The sequence below is a fragment of the Neomonachus schauinslandi genome, chromosome 9 (genome assembly GCF_002201575.2).
Source record: "Neomonachus schauinslandi chromosome 9, ASM220157v2, whole genome shotgun sequence".
NCBI lineage: Eukaryota > Metazoa > Chordata > Mammalia > Carnivora > Phocidae > Neomonachus > Neomonachus schauinslandi.
Window position 1 is genome coordinate 84,437,212 of NC_058411.1, and position 24,278 is coordinate 84,461,489.

General features: G+C 38.8%; 2 protein-coding genes across 5 annotated transcripts in view; one reads left to right on the forward strand and one right to left on the reverse strand.

The window, feature by feature from the left end:
- Nucleotides 1–16,177, forward strand: part of WDR76 (WD repeat domain 76) — a 54,093-nt gene extending 37,916 nt beyond the window's left edge. The window contains exons 9-13 of the mRNA XM_044918145.1: nucleotides 2,151–2,309; nucleotides 8,016–8,233; nucleotides 9,434–9,586; nucleotides 11,421–11,474; nucleotides 15,891–16,177. Of these exons, the coding sequence (XP_044774080.1) occupies nucleotides 2,151–2,309; nucleotides 8,016–8,233; nucleotides 9,434–9,586; nucleotides 11,421–11,474; nucleotides 15,891–16,146 (840 nt within the window). The 3' untranslated portion in view covers nucleotides 16,147–16,177. The remainder of the gene's footprint in view (nucleotides 1–2,150; nucleotides 2,310–8,015; nucleotides 8,234–9,433; nucleotides 9,587–11,420; nucleotides 11,475–15,890) is intronic.
- Nucleotides 16,178–19,180: 3,003 nt separating this feature from the next.
- Nucleotides 19,181–24,278, reverse strand: part of FRMD5 (FERM domain containing 5) — a 310,444-nt gene continuing 305,346 nt past the window's right edge. For 2 of the 4 annotated variants that reach the window (XM_021695371.1, XM_021695372.1), the window contains 2 exons: nucleotides 22,526–22,869; nucleotides 22,299–22,346 (listed from right to left, as the gene is read on the reverse strand). In XM_021695371.1, coding sequence (XP_021551046.1) covers nucleotides 22,299–22,346; nucleotides 22,526–22,869 — 392 coding nt within the window. Of the gene's footprint in view, nucleotides 22,870–24,278 lie in introns of all 4 variants that reach the window. The other 2 variants (XM_021695370.1, XM_021695368.1) reach the window with 2 other exon arrangements.

The following is a 24,278-nucleotide window of genomic DNA, read 5'->3' on the forward strand; positions in this document are numbered from 1 at the left end:
TCAAATAAATAAAATCTTTGAAAAAATAAAATAAATTTATCTGTTGTATATGTGTCTGTCTTCATGTGAAAATCTAGTAACTGTACAACTATAAGCAAGAAGTATATGAGACATTTTTGTGTCATTATCATCCTCATCGCCTAAGTAGTCATTGTGTAGAAAATCGTGTGCAAGACTTGTATGGAAGTGGATAGCCTTTCCTTACATAGGCATAAGGTGGATAGTATTTAATATAAAATTAATTATGTGTTAGCTTTCTTACTGTTTTATAATTTTACTTTCAAAGAATTATATTACCATAGAGTATATCTTTCTCTCTTGTTATTGAAGAAACTATCAGCCTATCATCACAGATAAGTGGCTTTTTTTTTAAAAAAAGTAACTTTCCAGTACTGCCTTGTGAATATGACTGTAATACCATATACCATATTATAGGGAGTCATTCATTAGTGTATAGGCTAGGCTACTGTGAAGCTATTGTATTGATTACACTAGGCTATCATAAAGCAGTCCTATTGCCACTTTATTATCAATGCATGAGTTGTTACACCTGTCAGTAAATATGAATTTGTTTTTCACATGTTTTCATTTTTGATGTTTAGTGTTAGTAATATATATAATATCTGCAGTGTTTTGTATCATATAAGATAATATTAACAGGTACTGACATGATTTATCTAGTAAACAGATGACATAAACTTACGGTATTGAAAAACAATGCAGTACTGTGAATGTATTTTCTTTTCCTTATAATTTTATTATTTCTTTTCTCTAGCTTACTCTATTGTAAAAGTACAGTATATAATATGCATAACATACGAAATGTGTTAATTGACTGTTTATGTTATTATTAAGGATGTCAGTCAACAGTAGGGTATTAGTAGTTAAGTTTTGGGGTAGTCAAAAGTTATATGTGGTTCAACTGCATGGTGAGTTGGTGCCCCTAATCCCCAGCTGTACTCAAACTTCAAAAATTCCTTCAGCTTGATTTTCTTTTATTATTTTGAAGTGTAGTTAAATTTAATACTGTTAAAAATGGCATATGTAGCATGGTCTTATTTTTTTCTAAATTTCTTCTCTGTCATTCTAACTGTTTAAGTACTTATAAAGATATAATAGCTTAGTGTTTTAATGATAATTTTAGGTAATTTTGGATTTGGAGTGATTTTTAATAATTGTCTTTCTACATTTCTGTATTTAGGTTTTTTATAACAATGGAGAGTTTTGTTTTTCTAAAAAATAAACGCTATACACAAGTATGTGAAGATATTTACAGTGGTTAACTCTGGATAGGATGAGGAGTGAATATGATTATAATTTTTTCCCTTTTTTTCCTTTAAAAAAATTCTTCTGTTTAAATTTAAAATAAAAAAAGAAGAAAACAAAAATGCTTGAGTATTTCAGAGCAGATTAAGCCAGATTTGGAGATGATAGTTCTGATTCATAATATGACATATGGCATAGGAATATAGCTTATCCAGATCTGAGAAGTGATGATTTAGGAATTGGTAATCCAGTTGTGGAAAGGATAATCCCTAGAAGTAGTAATAATATTAATGTGGAATTGAAATACATGCATTTTTCATGGTATATTTAGGGGATAGAACATGGGGCTTGAACTCATGACCCTGAGATCAAGACCGGAGTTGAAATCAAGGGTCGTCAGAAGCCCCAGGGATAAAATATTTTTTAAATTACCATTTTGTGTCAGGACCAAATACCTTATGAAAATTGTGCTTAGACTGATTTATAGAAGCATGCTGAGGAAGCAAAGTAGTAATGGTATTGATATGTTTTTAGTATTAGGGAATTATGCTGTATGTGAAATAAAGAGCAGATTTCTCATTTCCTGAGGATTTCATGAACTAAAGTCATAATAAACAGTAATTTTTTTCCTTCTGCATTATGAGAAAACTAGTTTGCTAGTTGCTGGAAACTGTTAAATGTGACAGTATTGTTGGATTGAAAATTAGAAAAAAGTAATTTAGTGATAATAGAAAGGTTTTAGTTCTGACCTTCTGAATGAGGTGGGCATAATTACAGACTAAAAAAAGACTGAATGTAATACAGACATAAATAGTTTAATGACAGAAAGTGTTACTACTTTTCACTAGTTTTTGTCTCTCTCCCTGCTCCCAACTCTCTTACAGACTCACCAATCTAAAGAAGATGGAGTTTATGTTTTCCAACCCCACAGTCAGCCAGTTAGTTGTCTTTACTTCTCACCTGCGAATCCGGCTCACATACTGTCACTGAGCTATGATGGCACGTTACGATGTGGGGATTTTTCGAAGGCTATTTTTGAAGAGGTAAATGTTAATGTGTTTACATATTGACTTGAGATGATATTCTGGATTCTTTATGAAATGCCACATGAATGATTATTATACCAATCAGAGTGGGTGAAGTGATATAGAATAGGAACTTTAGAAGTACACTACTTAAGTTTGAATCCCAGACCATTTGTTACTACTTGTGTGACCTTGGAAGTTATTTAACCTCTTTGTGCATCAATTTCCTTAGTTGTGAAATGGGATGGTAATAGTACCTACCTCATAGGGTTGTCATGAGGATTGAATGACCTGAGGCAGATTAATTAAGTGGTCAGAATACAGCCAGACACGTAAGTGTTTGCTCTTACTATTTTTTAATTTATGTAAAAACTTTTATTTTGTATTACTATTTTTTTTATTAAAGTATAGTTGACACACAATGTTACATTAGTTTCAGGTGTACTACATAGTGGCTCACCAACTCTATACATTATGCTGTGCTCACCACAAGTGTAGCTACCATCTGTCATCATGCAATGCTACTACATTACCATTGATTGTATTCCCTATGCTGTACATTTTATCCTTTTTTATTCCTGTATTTATTCCATTACTAGAAGCCTGTATCTGCCATTCCCCTTCACTCATTTTGCCTATTCTCCCCCCACCCCTCCGAATCCCTCTGACAATCACCAGTTCTATTTATGGTCTGTTCCTGCTTTTTTTGTTTTGTTCATTTGTTTTTTAGATTTCATATAAGTGAAATCATGCTATTTGTCTTTCTCTGTCTAACTTAATTTCACTTAGCAAAATTAGGCAGTAATCTCTTTTATTTTTGCTTTTGTTTCCCTTACCTTTGGAGACATACCTAGAAAAATGTTGCTAAGTCTGGTGTCAAAGAGATTACTGCCTATGTTTTCTTTTAGGAGTTGTATGGTTTTATTTTTTTAAAGATTTTATTTATTTATTTATTTGAGAGAGAGAATGAGAGAGAGAGAGCATGGGGGTGGGTCAGAGGGAGAAGCAGACTCCCTGCTGAGCAGGGAGCCCGATGTGGGACTCAATCCCAGGACTCCAGGATCATGACCTGAGCCGAAGGCAGTTGCTTAACCAACTGAGCCACCCAGGTGCCCCAAGGAGTTCCATGATTTTAGATCTCACATTTAGGTCTTTAATCCATTTTCAGTTCTTATTAATTTATTAATTAATTTTTAAAGAAGCTCTCCTGGGGCGCCTGGGTGGCTCAGTCGGTTAAGCCTCTGCCTTCGGCTCAGGTCATGATCCCAGGGTCCTGGGATCGAGCCCCGCATCGGGCTCCCTGCTCAGTGGGGAGCCTGCTTCTCCCTCTCCCTCTGCCTGCCTCTCTGCGTACTTGTTCTCTCTCTCTCTATCTCTCTGTCAAATAAATAAATAAAATCTTTAAAAATAAAAAAATAAAATAAAGAAGCTCTACACCCAATGTGGGCTTGAACTCATGATGACACAATCAAGAGTAGCATGCTCTACTAACTGAGCCAGCCAGGCACCCCCATTTGGGTTTATTTTTGTGTATGGTGTCAGAAAGTGGTCCAGTTTCATTTTTTTCATGTAGCTGTCCAGTTTTCCCAGCACCATTTATTGAAGAGACTGTCTTCCCCATTGTATATTCTTGCCTCCTTTGTCATAGATTAATTGACCATATAATCATGGGTTTATTTCTGGGCTCTCTATTCTGCTCCGGTGATCTATTTTTGTCGCATACCATACTGTTTTGATTACTACAACTTTGTAATATATCTTGAAATCTGGGATTGTGATCCTCCCCATCTTTGTTCTTTCTTGAGATTGCTTTATTTGGATTCTTTTATGGTTCCATACAAATTTTAGGATTGTTAGTTCTAGCTCTGAAAAATGCTTTTTGTATGTTGATAGGGATTGCACTGCATCTGTAGATTACTTTGAGTAGTACAGACATTTTAACAGTATTGGTTCTTTCAGTCTGTGAGTATGGTATATCTTTCCATTTGTGTCATCTTCAATGTCTTTGATCATTTTATAGTTTTCAGAGTACAGGTCTTTTATGTCCTTGGTTAAGTTTATTCCTAGTTAGGGGCGCCTGGGTGGCTTGCTCAGTTGTTAAGTGTCTGCCTTCGGCTCAGGTCATGATCCCAGGGTCCTGGGATCGAGCCCTACGTCGGGCTCTCTGCTCTGTGGAGAGCCTGCTTCTCCCTCTCCCACTCCTCCTGCTTGTGTTCCCTCTCTCGCTGTGTCTCTCTCTGTCAAATAAATAAATCTTTAAAAAAAAATAAAATAAATTTATTCCTAGTTATTCTTTTTGGTGCAATTTTTTTAAAGATTTATTTATTCATTTGAGAGAGAGAGAGTGGGGGTGGGGTAAGGACAGAGGGAGAGGGAGAGAAAGTCTCAAGCAGCCTCTGCACTAAGTGAGCACCTCACAACTGTGAGATCACGACCTGAGCCAAAACCCAGAGTCGGACACTTAACCAACTGTGCTACCCAGGCACCCCTTTTTGGTACAATTGTAAATGGAATTGTTTTCTTAATTTCTCTTTCTGCTACTTTGTTATTATGAGTGTATGTAAATGCAACATATTTCTTTATATTAATTTTATATCCCGCAACTTTCCTGAATTCATTTATTACTTCTGATAGCTTTTTGGTGGAGTCTTTAGGGTTTCCTATGTATAGTATGCTGACATCTGCAAACAATGACAGTTTTATGTTTTCCATATCAATTTGGATGCCTTTTATTTCTTTTTGTCTATTGTGCTAGGACTTGCAGTACTATGTTGAATAAAACTGGTTAGAGTATACATCTTTGCCTTGTTCCTGATCTTAGATGAAAAACTCAATTTTTCACCATTGAGGGTGATGTTGGGTGTGTGTTTGTCTTTCTTTTTTTTTTTTTTTTTAAGATTTTATTTATTTATTTGAGAGAGAGTGAGAGAGAGCATGAGAGGGGAGAGGGTGAGAGGAAGAAGCAGACTCCCCACTGAGTGGGGAGCCCGATGTGGGACTCGATCCTGGGACTCCAGGATCCTGACCTGAGCTGAAGGCAGTTGCTTAACCAACTGAGCCACCCAGGCACCCTCTTTTTTTTTTTTTTTTTTTTTTTTTAAGGCTTTATTTGTTTGATGGCACCTGGATGGCTCAGTCGATTAAGCATCTGCCTTCAGCTCAGGTTGTGATCGTGGGGTCCTGGGATTGAGTCCCGCATCAGGCTCCCTGCTCTGCCGGGAATCTGCTTCTCCCTCTGTCCCTCCTCCCACTCGTTCTCTCAATCTTTCTTTCTCTCTCTCAAATTAAAAAAAAAAAAAAAAAGATTTATTTGAGAGGGAGTGCATGAATGAGCAAGGGGAGGGACAGAGGCAAAAGGAGAGAGAGAAAATCCTGAAATAGACTCTGTGCTGAGCATGGAGCCTAACTCAGGACTCGATCCCAGGAACCCAAGATCGTGACCTGAGCTGAAAACAAGAATCAGCCTCTCAACCAGCTGTGCCACCCAGGCAGTATATACCTTTCTGGACATTTCATATAAATGGAATCTCACAATTTGTAGTCTTTTGTGACTGCATTCTTTTACATAACAATGTTTTCAAAGTTCATCCATGTTGTAGAATGTGTCATTACTTCATTCCTTTTTATGGCTGAGTAATATTTCACTGTATGGATATACCACATTTTACTCATCCATTCATTAGTTGATGAACATTTGGGTTGTTTTCATTTTTTACTATTGAAAATAATGTTGTTATGGACATTGATGTACAAGTTGTTTTGTTTTTGATGTACAAGTTATGTGTGAACATATGCTTTCATTTCTCTTGGGTATATACCTAGGTGTGGAGTTCCTTGGTCATATGGTAACTCTTGTGTTTAATATTTTGAGGAACTATCAAACTGTTTTCCAGAGTGGCTTCACTGTTTACATACTTATCAACAATATATGAGTATTCCAATTTTTCCACATCTTTGCCAACACTTACTGCTGGTGACTGTAGCCATCCTAGTGAGTATGAAGTCATATGCCATTATGGATTTGACCCTCATTTCCCTAATGATTAATGATGCTGAGTGTCTTTTCACCTGCTTATTGGCCCTTTGTATTTATTTAGAGAACTGTTGATTTCTCTAAATGTTGGATTCTTTGTCTCATTTTTAATTGGGTTATCTATCTTTTTAGTACTGAGTTGTAAAGTTTCTCCACTTATATATTTAAAGTCAGGTTTATTGAGGTGTAAGTTATATACAATAAAATTTATCCTTTTAAGTGTATGGTTCTATGAGTTTTGGCAAATTTTTTACACCTATGTAACTGCCACCACAATCAAGATACAGAAAATTTCCATCACCTGAAAAAAATCACCTTGTGACCTTTTGTAGTCAGTCCCCTCCCCCTTCCCACACTCCTGACAACCACTGATATGATTACTGTCCCTATAATTTTGTCTTCTCCAAGATGTCAAATAAATGGAGTCATATGGTATGAAGTTTTTTATGTCTGGCTTCTTTCACCTAGCATAATACTTCTAAGATTCATCCATGTTGTTGCATGTATAAGTAATGTGCCCCTGATACTACTGATGGAACAGTTACCTTGTGTTAGGCATTAATCTGAGAGCTTTATATATATATTGTTAAACCTTATAACACCCTATGAAATAAGTAATGTTATCCCCATTTAACAGTTGAGAAAACGAGGTAAAGAGGTTTATTGGCTTGCTCAGGGACATAAATGGCAGTGCTAGAATTTTCACTTGGGTCTGTCTGACTCCACTGCAATTAAGCTCCTGCACTTAGCCATTTTAATATACTGACTGAATACTTCAGGTTTTATTTGGGGCTTTTTTGGATGTACAGGGGTTGTGATACCTTCGGTATATTAATTTGTTAACCTCAGTTTATAATAGTACATATAACTTTTTATTAAAACTAAAAATCAGCAACTAGTGATTCAGTGTTAAGAATTGTGGTTAGGTATGCTTCCAGAAAGTGCGCATATACTTACAAGCATATGGAGGTAGAGTTTTTTTCATTTGCACTAATGGATTCATACTATATACATTTTTGCAACTTGCTTTTTTCACTTGGTAGTATGGACAGATTGTAGTACAAATCTGTCTCATTCTTTTTAGCAATGCATGGTGTTTCAAAGTAGAGATGTACCATCATTTATTTAAACAGGTCTCTTTTGGTGGACATTTAGGTTGCTTCTTATTGCTATTATAGGCAGTCTTGCAATAGGCATCTTTATATATATCTTAGATAAATTATTGGGTCAGAGGGTACAAGCATTAAATATTTTGATACATGTACTCTGATTAGTTGTCAGAAATTTATTTATTTATTTACACTTCTACCAAGAGTGAGTGAGTGATGAGCATTTGGCCATATATTTTTGGACTTGGTTGGCAAAATTACTTGGTATATTAAGGTATTTCAGTTGGGTGGAATTCACATTTAGTTCATTTCCTAGTAAGTGTCACAGAATAGATCTGCAGCTGAGGTTTATTGGATTTAAGAGATTTGGCATGTAACCCTGAGATGGGTGGATGGGCTATTTGATTGTAGGTGAGTCTCACAGCTGATCAATGCCTTGGTTTCCATCTCTGTAAAACAAGATGATCATTTTGCCCTGTGCATTCTGTGGGATGATGGGAGGATAAATGAAATTATTAGGTAAAGTGTTTTATAACTTTTTTACCAAAGAATTTATACGTTGGTTGTTATTTGTATCCTTAGGTATATAGAGATGAAAGAAGTAGCTTTTCCTCTTTTGACTTCTTGGGAGAAGATGCCTCCACTTTAATAGTAGGACACTGGAATGGAAATATATCACTGGTAGATAGACGGACATCTGGAACTTCTTACGAGAAACTTATCAATTCTTCTTTGAGCAAAATAAGAACTGTTCATGTTCACCCAGTGCATAGACAGTATTTTATCACTGCAGGATTGAGGTATGTTCTTCATAAAGTTTTGTGATTTATGCCTTTTAAAGTTAGGAATACTGTTCTATTTATTTGTTTTTTAAAGATTTATTTATTAGAGACAGAGTGAGTGCAAGTGGGGGGGAGGGGGGGGAGAGAGAGAGAGAATATCCTCAAGCCAACTCTCTGCTGAGTGCGGAGCTCGATGCTGGGCTTGATCCCAGGACTGAGATTATGACCTGAGCTGAAACCAAGAGTCGGACGTTTAACCGACTGAACCATCCAGGTGCCCTGAGGGACTACTGCTGTAGTTTGGATGTCAAAGATAACTGACTTCTGTGATACCCATATAGCTAAATAATTTTTCTTTCTACAACAATTGAGGGTTTTTTAGTATGATTTTTTTTTTAAAGAGAGATTCTTTTGAAAAAAAAGATTCTTTTGGATTTAATGAATAGTGAAAGTATTAAAACAAAAACACATTTTTGTTTTCCTTGACATGTGCATTTACTATTTTTTTTTTAAGATTTTATTTATTTATTTGAAAGAGAGAGAACACGAGCAGAGGGGAGGGGCAGAAGCAGACTCCCTGCTGAGCAGGAAGCCCAATGCGTAGCTTGATCCCAGAACCCTGAGATCATGACCTGAGCCAAAGGCAGATGCGTAACCGACTGAGCCATCCAGGCGCCCCCATATTCATTTACTTCTAGTCTTTTGAGAAGAAAACTTGTAGCGTGGCTCAGATGGTTAAGTGTTTGCCTTCGGCCCAGGTCATGATCTCCAGGTCTTGGGATCGAGCCCCATATCCAGCTCCCAGCTCAGTGGGGAGTCTGCTTCTCCCTCTGCCTCTCCCCCTGCTTATACTCTCTCTGTCTCTCAAATAAATAAATAAATCTTAAAAAAAAAAAAAAAGTTAAAAAAAAAGAAAACTTGTAAAAAAAAAAAAAAAGTTATATGTGACCTATAACTTGGTCCGTGTTTTTATTTTCTTCTGAGAGACTGGAAAACCAACTAGAATCTTGTCTCAGTATTATCCACTGGCTTCATATATATTCTGTAGTTATGGAATTTTTCTAATATTTCATTTTTTATCTATACAGTGTTTGTAAAATTATTACAGATCAGAGTGTTCTTCAATGTAATGAGTATTCTGTGTGTCTGTGTTCAGCACTGTTTGAGAGCTCACTACATGTACTGTGGCAACACTGAGAATTATTCCTCCGCTTACAGGGATATTCATATTTATGATACAAGGCACCTGAATCCCAGGAGAAGCCAGCCTTTGATTTCTTTGACTGAACACACAAAGAGCATCGCTTCTGCCTATTTTTCACCTCTTACTGGTAACAGAGTAGTGACCACATGTGCTGATTGTAAGCTGAGGTAAATTGGGGAGATAGAAATGCATTTTTTTTTTTTTTTAAGATTTTATTTATTTGACAGAGACATAGCTAGAGAGGGAACATAAGCAGAGGGAGTGGGAGAAGGAAAAGCAGGCTTCCCACGGAGCAGGGAGCCCGATGCAGGGCTGGATCCCAGGACCCTGGGATCATGACCTGAGCCGAAGGCAGACGCTTAACCACTGAGCCACCCAGAAATGCATTGTTAAGGAATCTAAAGAGTCTGTAGCTAGTGTAAACCAGTAGCTTTGTTTACTACTGCTCCCTATTAAATTGCTAGTTTTATTGTTTTGTAGCCATTTCTGTGTTCCTGGCCAAATCAGTAACCTGTATTTAAAGGTTTTTCAGCAGTTTTGGGGTCTGGAAATTTCCTTGAGTTTGGCAGGGAAGGTCTGTAGGTACCCCAGGGGGTAGATGTCAGGCTTCCCTTTCAGCACTGAATAGTCCCAGAAGTCCCAATAAAACCAGGCTTGTGATATGTTCGAAGAAAGATAATTTTAACATAGGGACAAACTCTTAGGTTAGGCAGGTGGGGTCTACCCTACACATGAAGTGCTCAGTGGAAATTGCAGAGCCCCAGGCCATGGGCAGGCAGAAAAGATAGTAATAATTGGGCTTCTGTACAAACAACTGGATACAGTTTTATGGTTTTAGCTTTGGTACCTTTCTATAGCTACTTCCTAAAAATGGCTTTAAACATGTAATATAAACCACTTGAACCAAAAACAGAAAATAATGACAATAAAAGAAATGTAGAGAAGTTAATACAACCACAAAGGAAATGATTTTGTTCTCTTCTATAATCCCTGATTTTCTTAGCATTATAAGCATTTGTCATTTTATAAGAGTTTTACCGTAAGTGATTCTGGAGTTCGTTCATTATTCATTCAGCAAGTATCTGTTGAATGTATACTGTGGGCCAAGCTTTAGAAAGGCATCTAATTTCTGTTTAGACTCTTCTGTTGGGAAGAGCATGGTCTTCACTTTGTGACAGTTTACTAGAAACTGTGCCCAATTTCTAGTAAAGTTTGTGAGCATTACCAGGAGGGTACATTAAGAGATTTAGTCACTAGACAGTGGCAGCGCATTGTCCCCTTTCTACCCATACAGTTTTCTTTGTCTCAGAAGCTACCAATTTTAACCATTCCTGTTCATTTGCACTGCAGAGTTTACATTAGCTGTTAGTGAGTTAGCTTTCTAGTAATCTAATTAGGCAATAAGCTGTAGGTGCCAAGAAACTACACTGGAATTGCTAGGTGCAAGAAGAAGGGGGAGGTGGTGTGATGTGGTTAGTTTCTTTACCTAGTGGAGGCTTCTAGACTCTTTGAGCTACCCCACAAGAACTCCTCCCCGTGGTTACTGGTCAGTCATAGTCTTGCCAGCATCTGGAAATGACACTGTTCAGTCCCTCAACTAATGAGTCTCATGGGGAAATTGCTCTTGATATGTGCAAAAACTTTTAGGTTATTTGTACATTTTCAGACCACATCCCTTTATATATGATCTATAATTATTGTGAATCTCAATATAGAATCCAGATTATCACTTTATAATGTGCATTTTAAATTTGGGGTAATAGTGTTTAAATAAATTATTTCTACACCAAACTATAAAGCACTGAATTTTATGATATTTCTTGTAATTTTTGTTAAATATATTAGCTGAAGCTTGTTAAATCCTGATTCTGTATATTTTAAAGTAGCAATCATATTTCATGTCATGAACCAATGAAAAACTTGTTAAATACACTGACTTTCAGAAAATTTTTAAGAAACAGTAAAAAGGGTGTTACTTTGTTCTTGATCTTTGTTTTGCAGAATCTTTGACAGCAGCTGTATATCCTCTGAGATTCCTCTGCTCACTACCATCAGGTAGGTTTCCATATGCTGAATAATGTAGACCCTGGATTGCTATTAGCTATATGTTGGAGTGCACACATTAGACATCTGATTGTCAAAGAGATGTAGTAGGTTTGAATTTTTGTATTACACTGTTTAAATATCCCAGGTTGCTAGTTCCTATCCTAGTTCCAGAAGGGTTCTTGCTTCCAGGTTCCCTGTATCTTTTAAAGGGTTCAGTCCCTTTTAGTTGGTAGTTGTTCTTTGCAGCTGGGTGGTTATTTTTGGTTAAGGTGAATGACTTTATTCCAACTTGAATTACTCATGTTATCTTATTAAAGAAGATTGGAACCTCTTACCTGCTGTGAGGCCATCTAAAGCTCTTTTGTTTGTACCTGTTTGTTGTGGGCTTAAAGGGTTTCCCTACCTTCCCACTTACTTTCTCTGGTTACCCTCTTTTGCATCTGCTACTTTTAATGTATGTATTTTACATCCAACTTTTGTCAGTGCCTTCTTCTAGACATACCTCTTTATCAGTATTTATGAAGTTGGGACCAGAGTGTGCAATATATGTTGATTGTTACATCATACATTTTATAGTCTATGGAGGCTACATTTGAGTGTGTTTGTTTCCTTTCTTACAAATTTTCCCATCTTCATTTCTTTTTTCAAACTTATGCCCAGTAAGCATTGATTCTTCCTTCTCCCTCCCTTCCAGACCTTGGCAACCATCTTTCTGCTTTACATTTCTGTGATTTTAACTACTTTAGATCCTTCATGTGAGTGGAATCACACGGTATTTGTCATTCTGTGACTAGCTTATTTCACTCAACATCATGTCCTCAGTGTTCACTTATGTTCTATCATGTGACCTCCTCCTTTTTTAAGGCTGTGTAATATTCATTGTATGTATATACCACATTTTCTTTATCCATTCATCTGTCGATGGACATTTGGGTTGTTTCTACCTCTTGGCTATTGTAAATAATGCTGCAATGAACATGGGTGTGCAAATATCTCTTCAAGATCCTGCTTTGAATTCTTTTGGATATTACCCAGGAAGAGGAATTTTTTAATTTTTTGAGGAACCTCCATATTGTTTTTCTGTAGGGGCTGCACCATTTTACATTCCTACCAGCAATGCATCAGGGTTCTAATTTCTCTTTATGTTCGTCATTCTGCTCTTTTATTAGTGATTATCTAAATGGTTGTGAGGTAATACCTCATTGTGGTTTTGATTTGCATTTCTGTAATGATTAGTGATGTTGCACTTTTTTTTCATTTTTTTTTTTTGGCCATTTATATATCTTCTTTGTAGAACTGTCTATTCAAGTCTTGCCCACTTTTGAATTGGGTCATTTTTGTTTTGAGTTGTAGGAGTTCCTTACATATTATGCATATTAACCCCTTACTGAATATATGATTTGTAGGTATTTTCTGCTGTTTTGTGGATTGTCTTTCACTCTGTTGATTGTTTCCTTTGGTGCACAGTTTTTGAGTTTGTTATAATCCTGTTATTTCTTTTTCTTGTCCAGTTGGTTATCAAGTGACTGCTCAGAATGTCCCCCTTATCAAATCCTTGTTGGTATAATGGCGATGCCTCACATGCAGGATCTGGCTACCTGTGCAGTTGTCAACACCTGGAATTTAGATTAGTGTCTCTAGTCCTTCCAGATTTCCAATAGTATGTTGGATAGAAATGGCAGGAGTGGGCATACTTGCCTTTTCCCTGATCTTTGAGGAAAAGCTTTCGGTCTTTAACCACTGAGTATGATGTTAGCTGTGGGCTTTTCATATATAGCCTTTATTATGTTGAGATAGTTTACTTCTGTTCCAGTTCATTGAATGTTTTTATCATGAAAGGGTATTGATTTTGTTAAATGATTTTTCTGCATCAGTTGAGATGATCATATTGTTTTTGTCCTTTATTCTGTTAATGTGGTATACTCTGTCAATTGAGTTTTGTATGTCGAATCATCCTTGCATTCTAGGGATAGATCCAACTTGGTTATGGTGTATAATCCTTTAAATGCGCTATTGAACTCATTTTATTAGTATTTTTATTTATTTATTTATTTACTTATTTATTTTTAAAGATTTTATTTATTTGACAGAGAGAGACACAGTGAGAGAGGGAACACAAATGGGGAGTGGGAGAGGGAGAAGCAGGCTTCCTGCTGAGCTGGGAGCCCGATGCGGGGCTCGATCCCAGGACCCTGGGACCATGACCTGAGCCAAACGCAGACGCTTAATGGCTGAGCCACCCAGGCGCCTCTATTTATTTATTTTTTAAGGTTTTATTTTATTTCTTTGACAGACAGCGAGAGAGGGAACACAAACAGAGGGAGTGGGAGAGGGAGAAGCAGGCTTCCCGCTGAGCAGGGAGCCTCATTTTGTTAGTATTTTGTCAGTATCAGTATTCATTAGGGATGTTAGTCTGTAATTTTATTTTCTTGTAGGGTCCTTGTCTGGCTTTGGTATCAGAGTAGTGCTGGCCTCAAATAAGTCTGGAAGTGTTCCCTTATCCTCAGTTGTTTGGAAGAATTTGATGAGCATTGGCATTATTTATTTATTTAGGGAGAGAGGGTGGATCGGGGGAGGAGGAGAGGGAGAGAGAGAATCTTAAACAGGCTCCACACCCAGAGTGGAATCTGATGTGGGGCTCAGTCTCACAGTCCTGAGATCATGACCTTAGCCAAAATCCAGAGTTGGATGCTTAACTGAGCCACCCAGGTGCCCCTGGGTTAATGCTTTAAATGTTGGGTAGAATTCTCCAGGGAAGACGTCTGATCCTGGGCTTTTTCTTTGTTGGGAAGTTTTTGATTGCTGTTTTAATCCCCTTAGTTATAGGACTATTTAGATTTTCTATTTCCTCATGATTCAGTCTTGGTAAGTTGTATGTTTTTGAGAATTCTATCCATTTCTTCTGGGTTAACCAGTCTGTTAGCATATAATTGTTTATACTATTCTCTTATAATCCTTTTTTATTTTTGTAAGTTGTAATATCCTCTCTTTCATTTCTCATTTCAGTTACTTGCATTTTCTTTTTTTTTTTTCAATCTGGGTGAGGGCTTATCAATTTTGTTGATCTTCTCAAAAAACCAAGTCTTGTTTTTCTATTCTCCTTTCATTTAGCTGTGCTCTCATCTTTATTATTTCCTTCCTTCTGCTAACTTTTGGTTTAGGTTGTTCTTTTTCTAGTTCCTTGAGGTGTAGTGTGTTTATTTTGAGATCTTTTTTTTTATTTTTTAATTTTTAAAAATTTTAAAAGATTTTATTTATTTGATAGAGAGGGCGAGCACACAGATAGGCAGAGTGAAAGGGAGAAGCAGGCTCCCTGCTGAGCAGATCCCGATGTGGGTCTCCATCCCAGGACCCTGGGATTATGACCTGAGCCGAAGGCAGATGCTTAACTGACTGAGCCACCCATGCCCCGCCTTTTTAAAAAATATTTATTTATTTTAGAGAGCAAGTGAGCACGAGTGGGGAGAGAGGGAGAAGGAGAGAAGCAGGCTCCCTGCTGAGGGTGGAGCCTGACAAGGGACTTGATCTCACCACCCTGAGATCATGACCTGAGCAGAAATTGAGTTGGACGCTTAACTGGCCACACAGCCACCCCGAGATCTTTTCTTTTTTAGTATTCACTGCTATAAATCTCCCCCTTACTATTGCTTTCATAGCATCCCATAAATTTTGGTATGTTTTCATTTTTCATTTGTTAGATCTTTTCTAATTTTCGTTGTGATTTCTTCTTTGAGCCCCAAATGTATTTTTTACTTTAAAGTTGTATGGAATATAAAATGATTTCAGGGTTTGGTTATCAGGGGAATACAAATATGGGATTACAGATCCTATTAAAATGGCAATAACATAGATTCTTTATTTTTTACTTCTAGGGCTTCTTCTGTTTTGTATGTGTAAAAAAAGGGAGGGCATGGAGTCCATTGAGCTAAGAAATAGTGAACCAAAAAGGTGCTATTTTATTTTATTATTATTTTTTAAATGTTTTATTTATTTATTCATGAGAGTCAGAGAGAGAGACAGAGAGAGGCAGAGGCAGAATGGAGAAGCAGGCTCCCCGCCTAGCAGGGAGCCTGATGCGGGACTCAGTCCCAGGACCCTGGGATCATGACCTGAGCCAAAGGCAGACACTTAACCATCTGAGCCACCCAGGCACCCCAGGTGCTATTTTAATAGACAGTGACCATCCACTGAGTACAACCACTGTAGTTGGCAGTGGAGATTCAGAAGTACAGAAGATACCATCTTTGTCCTGATTTTTACTTTTATATGAAGGATGAAATTAGGCTGATGGTAACTCAGTAACTTAATGAAATGAAACTTGGCAGAGAAAACCAGCATTTAGGAGCAATGCCATGTTTACCCTCTGCCTATTGCTGCCTTAAGTTATTTAACACTATCCTTTAAAAAAATTGTTTTTTTCACTAGGCACAACACTATCACTGGGCGATGGCTAACCAGATTCCAGGCTGTGTGGGACCCTAAACAAGAAGATTGTGTCATAGTTGGCAGCATGGCTCATCCACGACGGGTAGAAATCTTCCATGAGACAGGAAAGCAGGTGCATTCTTTTTTTGGTGGAGAATGCCTTGTCTCTGTGTGTTCCATCAACACTATGCACCCAACTCGGTATATTTTGGCTGGAGGTAATTCCAGTGGGAAGATACATGTTTTTATGAATTAAGAAAGCTGCTGAGTGTTTGGTTTAGCAACACCAATTTGTTCAAATTAATCAGTGTCTAAGGAGCCTAGTAATTCATGTGGCTTGGCCTGTTTTTAATATGTTCTATTTAGTGAATATAAAATTGCTTTATTAATAAGAACTGTGAGCAGAATGTATACAGTTACATACTTAACATGTTTAGTAAGGGAGAAGCCTTTTAAGTTGTTTCTTTAGGGTGGGGAAAGAATTTGAGAGGAGGCTGTGATGCCTTCAGCACTTTTAATCAGGCAGTATGTTGAGAAATTCTGGCATTATAAATTACAAAGCTTTGATCAGTATTAAAAGTTGTTTTGGTTTAATGATATGGTTTTGATTCTGTAGTGATATTTGGATTTGTGGTTTATTTCATGGTTTGGAGTGAATATTTGTAGACTTACACACTGGAAGGGATCCTGAAAGGTCATCTAACTTAGTGATTTTGAAACTTAATTTTTTTAATGGAGAACTCTTTTCCCCCCCCCCCTCCTGCCTTTAAATTAAAAGTAAAATCCTAAGATAATTGTTGAGGAGCCTTAGTTCACTTGGACAGGGGCCTGGGTCTTTGTGTGCTGACCCCTTTACCTCCTCTAGATGGCTCCTGAAGCATGAGCCAAGGAATTGTAGGGCTTCTAGGAACAGGGTTTTGATCTGCCTGACCCTTGTAATCCAGTGTGAGATTGCCTTCAGACCAGTGTTTTCCAGACTGTGGTTTGTAGCTATTCACATGAAATCAGTGAAGCCATGACCAGCCTTTAAAAAAAGGAAAAGGAAAGAAATAGTAAAGAATAATAAATGTAATTAGAGTAAGTGTTGTTTTGTGAAACTTAGTAATATGTGCATACATATATGTAAGTGTATATGCATATGTATATTCTGATGTAAAACATATGTCTTTATTACTGTGGTACTACTGTGGGTCATAGTTAAAGAAGTGAAACCTCCTGCCTTAGAAGGTCCCAGACACCCTTTTCTGTCCCTGTCTTTAAACTCTCCAGAGGAGATTCATTAGCCTATTAAGTGAATACCTTCATTCCTAATTCATACTGGGGGGAAATGTTATGATAAACCACTTTTGGCATTTTGTCATAAACTTTTTTTTTTCCCCAGAAGTTAGGGCAATGTGAATGTGTTTGTTGTTGGAAGGGTAGCTTCTTAACTCAGTGACTAACATTACCGTGTGATAGCACCTATCCGACTTTTTTCATTGCTCTTCATTGCCAAACTACTACTGAAAGACTATTGTAAATCGTTTTTGGCAGTATGTTTGAATTCTAAGAGGAAATATCTTCTTAAATTATATATCACAGAAATAAAATGACATGTATAATTTCCTTCTCTGTAATGAGAGGTTAAGTCTAATTTTGAGGCCTAGTTTATTAAGTAGGTTGTGAGTGTTTATAAGTAACAAGAGTTCTCTATTTTCTTGATGATAGGCGTATAGGAATTGGTAAGTGAAATGGAACATTAATTTATGAAATGGAAAGTAAAGCTAAGTGAGGTTGACTTCTATTAAACTGCCCTGGAGATGGTAAATGAAGCCTCTAGGCTTCCTTTCCCTTTTTGATACCACTTCATTTCACAGGTTCCAGGGTGGCAACTTCTGTGAGAACTGCTCTTTTTTTTTTAACGATATTGAAATTAGCACCATCCTTTAAGCTTTGACTACTTGGTCGTAATTGCCTGGTTTCTGCAATAAATGTTAGCAAATTCTTGATGTTTCTCACTTTTGTGGTTTATTTTGCCATTTTAGCTTCATAAACTGCTATTTATATTTAATTCCACTTAATAGACTGTCTTCTTGAGGCAATATGCAGGAAGGAAGGAGAGTGTGGGGGGGACTTGTTTCTCAGTGAAAAGCTCTATAATGGAGTAATTGTTTAAATCTAGAAGACACGTAAAGTAAAATTGTCTCCCTTAGGACATCCTTAAACTGTAATCTGTTGTGAAAGGTACTTCTCCCAGAGACTTGCTTAAAACTGTGTGGCTTCTGTAATTATTTGTATATTACAATTGCTCTCTCTTTTTGGGATAAACCTTTTTTTTAGGTTGTGCTTTATGATATCCCTTAAGCATGTAAGCTCTGTATTTCACTTGAATCATTTTCTTTGAGATGCCCAGCCTTTCTTATGTGACTTTGAGGAAGGAGATGATTCTCGTCATAGGTGGACAGGTAGGTGAGACTACAAATGATCTAGAATTGATAAAATCTGAGTTGATTCAGTCCTGTTTTGGTATTCACGTCTTTGAGTTTCTGTTCCACAGAGATGACTGCAAAGGCAGTTCTCCAGGAAAACAGGGAGCTTGAGGGCTGTGAATACAAATATTTAAATCTTTTTTTTTTTTAAGATTTTATTTATTTATTTGACAGAGAAACAGCGAGAGAGGGAACACAAGCAGGGGGAGTGCGAGAAGGAGAAGCAGGCTTCCCGCAGAGCAGGGAGCCTGACGCGGGGCTCAATCCCAGGACCCTGGGATCATGACCTGAGCCAAAGGCAGACACTTAACGATTAAGCCACCCAGGCGCCCCCCAAAAAGATTTAAATCTTTTCAGCCAGTTACAGTACATGGGAAGGGGGGAGGACAGACTCATGTGCCTAATCTCTTTACCCAGTGTAGGGCTCAGACTCACAACCCTGAGATCAGTAGTCTTATGCTTTACCTACTGAGCCAGCCAGGAACCCTGGACCATCTAGGATCTACTTTTGGTATCTAAGACTAACTCTGTAACCTTCAGAAAAATAACTTTTTGGTTTTCCTCATGAGAAGAATGAGGTCCAGTTCATCTCTAAAATCATTCCATTATTACAGCTTCCACGTTCTTAATAGTATTTATTTGGGGGGAGGGACAAGGATAATAGATGGATATAAGCCAAATGACTATTCTAATGATTCTAGTCATGAACAGTAGTCAGTTGTATAAATCCCCCTGGGTATCTTTTTATCTACGTGTTGGTAACTTTAAGGAAGAAAAGGTGAGACAAGCTGTAAGTTAAAAAAGAAAGAGTCCACTCTTCCATGATATTTAAATATTTATTTAATTTTAAAAATAATTTTCATGGCACCAATGATTTTATGCTAACTACATACTGCATATGTAGAAAAAAGTACATTGCTTTGAAGGAAAATGTAACTTAGAATTTTTGGCACACGAGAGGTTAACAACTATACTTTTTAATGAAACTAAGAAATTCACATTTGCAGGTAGTTTACCTTCTACTGCTTAAAGATGCAGTACACTATCCTTTAGTAAGAGTTTTATTTCGCTCTGATGGATGAAGCTATGGAAACCATTGTTTTTTTTTCTTACAGTGAGATCAAACTAATTTTGAGAGAAAATGGGAGACATAGTGGAGCACAGTAAAACCAGGTTAAAAATTTGAACAATGTTTAATGATGGGGAGATACCAAAAAAAGACTAGTCACCAACAAAGGAGTTTTGTTATTCAAGCACTATTTGAAAAGCAAATCGAAGGAAACTTTACTATCTGTATTTTCTGGGGTAAGCCCTGGAAAAAACCCAAAAGTTCTGTTCAGAGAGCAAAATCCAGCTCCTGGAAGTGGTATGGACTATTGTATTGTTAGAACTCTAGACACAAGTAACATACCAGGAAATGGAATACTGCATCTTTCTTTAATGTGACTATGAAAGGTCAGTGTCAAGGCTATCACTCACTGCATAGAAACACCATATTCTACAGACTGAGGTAGGAACACTACACTAAAAGATAATCTGCTATGTTGCATAAGACAGTAGATATCCAGGTTACAACCAGCCCCCTATCTCCTGACAGCCTTTTCATCTCTGAGTCTACTTTTCACTTCCGTCCTGTGCTAAGTAAAGCCTTTCCTGTGTAGATGACAAGTGGCAGTGGCTAGTTGGTTCTAATGATCCCTAATTTTTACTAGGATCTCCCTCAGTTTGTCTTGTCACTTGGTAAATAGATGTTTGTAATTCTGCCCAAATTGTTGCTGGTATGGAAATGATCAGACATTCCTCTTCCATTCTTAGATTCTGGCCGAGTTTTAGCATTTCAACACTTGATCTTGCTCATCTTGGCATCAGATACCTCTTTGCTGGTTGGTTGTTCAAGCACCCTTTATACAAGCAACCCCAGTATCTCCACTGGGAAATGGTCCTGGATCTGTAGCAAGTAGGGAATGGGAGCAGAGCCGGCCCTCTTTCTGCTAACATACCTACTGGTAAGGAGCATTTTCATTGTCTAGATGGGGTTGGCAAATTACGGCCTGTGGTCCAAATTCAGCTCCTAAAATAAACTTTTATTGGCACACAGCCATACTCCTTTGTTTATGTATTACCTATGGATTTTTGTGCTATCACAGCAGAGTTGAGTAGTTGCCACAGAGTATGGCCCACAAAACCAAAATAAAAAATATTATCTGGCACTTTACAGAAGAAGTTTGCCAACCCCTGGTCTAGATGAAAGGGCATTTAAAATTACACAATCCACTCCCCCACCCCGCACCCCCTGTTAATTCAGCAGCTGTTAATACTCTGTATATGGACATGATTCTGCTATTTCAGGGCACAAACTAGGGGAGAGCAAATCTACAAGTGACTCATTTTGTTCTGCATTTGGGGCTGCCCAACATCATAGGATGTTAGCAGCGGCTCCACTGTTGTGGGGTTCCCAGGAATATGTCTACTGACCATCCTTAAATGAGTCCTCAGGCCCCAGATGACTTAGAAATCTCTCCCTGAGATGAAAACAAGATCTTATAAGTGGTTGTTAAGAGTTGCAGAGCTTGGACCTTGGACCCCACACTCACCCTTCACATGCTGTGCTTTTGTATGCTTCCACAGCTTCCCTCAACAAGGATGGCAAATGCTTTCCTACAATTTTTATTTTCCTGATGCAGAGGATGACCCTAGGGGGCAGTATTTCCACATCTAAGTGTTGGTCTCTGCCACATTCACCTTCTTTCTTTCGTAGGCATCTTTTAGTATGCCTATTTAGATTCTTTTCCTGGTCCCTTCCAAGGCTGTTTGTTGATCTTGGAATTCTATTTTCTGAAGCTTTTCATTCTCAGGATCAGTTTCTTTCTTGCATCATTTAGTTCATCAGGCTCTATTTTCTTAATCCATAAAGTAAAAACAAAATATGAATTGATAAGAAAATAACATTTGTTGTTAAAATATAAATTGAAATAGTTTTTTTGCGGGGGTTATACAAAATAGGTACTGCTCTCTGAATCTCAACAGTTTCTCAGGTACCTTGGCTCTGGTTTCTGTTAACTACACTTTGTCCAACATTTCTGACAGTCCTGTCTCTGGCACCACTGAATTCAACTAATGTCTCTGGAGCACTATAAAAATCTTGAGGTTCTTCAGGAAAAAAAAAAATCACAATAGTCTAGTAAGTTCATTATACAAAACTCATGGTGATGCCCACTAGGATCTAGTCTAAGGGGACAGACTTACCCCACCCCTGCTCCTGCTGCTGCTGTAGCGGTGGTCCCTTCAGATGCCCACTCTGCTCAGATTTGGAAAAAACAAAAGGAAAAGAAAATCCAACTCAGACCATCATAAGAAGCAACTTTCCATTTAATCATTCTACATGGATGTTTACTTTTTAAAAATCTCTGTCTGGCAAGAAAACCTAGATAGTTCCCATTGTCCAGACCCCTGGCCTGCCCTGCTGAGGCTGCACTGCTGAGTCTCCTGGAGCCCAGTAGGAAAGCTCCTGCAGAATACAGAAGACAACAGCTCTCTAGTCTTCAGCTAGTGTCCCATCTGCTAGGTGACACTACTGCGATAATCAGTAATAGTAAAATAAATTTTTATTTGATACTTTGAAAATAATACACATCTATGAAAAATCAAAATTCAAAACCAAAAATTATCCTGCAAATTGGGAGGATGAGAAACAGAGTCGCTGAGCCTTTCTTGAAAGAACCTCTGAAGGAAATGAGTTTTCCCAGTTTGTTTAGACAGGGCATGAGCCTATCCTTTTTTTCTTCTGGGAAATGACCCTCCTAGGCTGTGGACTTTGAGTCATGAGAGGAGGACTTGGTACATGTGCCGATGGTTCCGCGATGGGTCCCATTGCTGGGAATGGGTAGCCAGGCTCCTTGGTCCACCTGGCTAGTTATTAGGAGTCATGCCTTCTCAGGTGTCAATGAGCAGGCTCACCACTGAGCGGATTTTGCAGGCAAACCATCGCCTGAGGGGACAAAAGTATTGATAGTGGAACTGTTCAAACTCGGGGGTCTGGCGGATATCGCGGAAAAAGGCAATGTCAAGGTCAGACTCAGTAAGGATGATCAGGAGGAGGAGCAAAACAAAGAGGAGTCCCATGGTCACAAGGAGCAAACGGAGGACACTTAAAACAAACTTATTCACCTGTTCCTCCTCTGGCCTGCCGTGCCCCTGACACAGGGCCCTCAGCTCTCCCCCAAGAGCCTCCACCTCTGCAGCAGTTGGAGTGCTGGCCTCAGACTCCTTCTCCTCTTCGATGCTGCAGGTGGCCCCATTGATCTGCCGGGAAAGCAGCATCAGCTCCAGGCTATGCTCGGCCACAGGGGTGGGCAACACACTGTCTGCAGGGCTGTAGGCTTCGTCTGCAATCACAGCGACTCGCTCGTTGCTGTCTGCCCGGCTGCTTCTCACGTGAGGCAGGAAGGTGTCCCCATGGGAGGAAGAACGCACTGGGGTGGAATGGGCACTGTCCCGTAGGGACTCCAGGCCTGGAAAGGCAAAAGGAATAGGAGTAGGCTTTCTGGGTCCCAGTGCACACTTTGCTGTCTGGTGGAGGCACACCCATTCTGTTTTAGGTTGTTACTAAAATTTTGCAAGGAAGTCCTTCTGCACAGCCCATGTGATCAGCAGCAGTGGCCACTACACCGTTTTGATGTATCAGGAATAGGATAAAAGCAGCAGCAGACATGAGAGTGGCTGTGGTTGGAAGGTTTTTGTTTTTGTTTTTTTTTCTTTTTACTTAGGGTTTTGGCAAGATTTGTTAAAGATTCTGCCTTTCTGGCTTTTGATGTCCTGGGCCTGGTTTTAGCCCCAGTTGAAAGACAATCTGAATCACAGACTATCCCTGATTCAGAGCTGGGGCCACAGTTCAGGGAGGTCAAGTCTCCCTCTTGGGCTGAGTGCCTTGAGAGGCAGAAATGGGGAGAAGATTGTTTTGCTTTACTGGGCCTCATCAAATACTGATTCTGGAGCTGCATGTCCTTCTAACAACCCAGCAGGCAGCTCCTTGAGCTCATGAGGTCATCTTTTGGATCGCTGCTGCTGGTCTCTTCAGCCTCCCACTTCTAGCTGTCCTGATTTTAGGGGATGTGAAAACCCTATCTGCTCTTCCTTAAGTGGTCTCTGATGGAGAAGGGAATAGCCCCTGGCTAGCTCTCTTTCTTTTCACCTTAGAATGAGCTGGGTCCACAGGAGGCTGACAATTCCCCTGTCTTTACACACTCAGAGTGCAGAGTGGTCTCTGAGAAGATCTTGTTGGGTCAGGGTGGAAATTCTCCTACATCCATTCTGGGGAAGGTTCCTCTGCCCCCTAAAACTACCCATTATCTCTCTACTTTCTCAGATGGAACATTTCTGTCTTTCCACGGCTCAATCTCTGGTAGTGAAAAACAGGAGCTGGTTACTTTGTGAAGTAAACAGCAGCCACTAGGCTGGAGGATGTGGGCCCAGTCACCAAGTATGGCCCACATCACAGTGCTCCCAAGGAAATGGCTTCTTGTTTCAGGTTCAATGTCTGCATTTTCCATTCCTGGCTACCTTTTTTTTTTTTTTTTTAAGATTTTATTTATTTATTTGACAGAGAGGACAAGTAGGCAGAGAGGCAGGCAGAGGGAGAGGGAGAAGTAGGCTCCCTGCTGAGCAGGGAGCCTGATGCAGGGCTTGATCCCAGGACCTTGGGATCATGACCTGAGCCGAAGGCAGACACTCAACCGACTGAGCCACCCAGGCGCCCCCATTCCTGGCTACCTGGGGGGTGCCAGAGTGGCTCTGGCTCTCCCTGCATTTGTGGCCAATGGCAAGAGAAGCCAGTCCCCCTTCCATTGCTCTGAAATTGACCCTGACTTCTGCAAGACTGAACCAGTTCCCAGCTCTGTAAAGGTTTGACCTAACTAGGGCT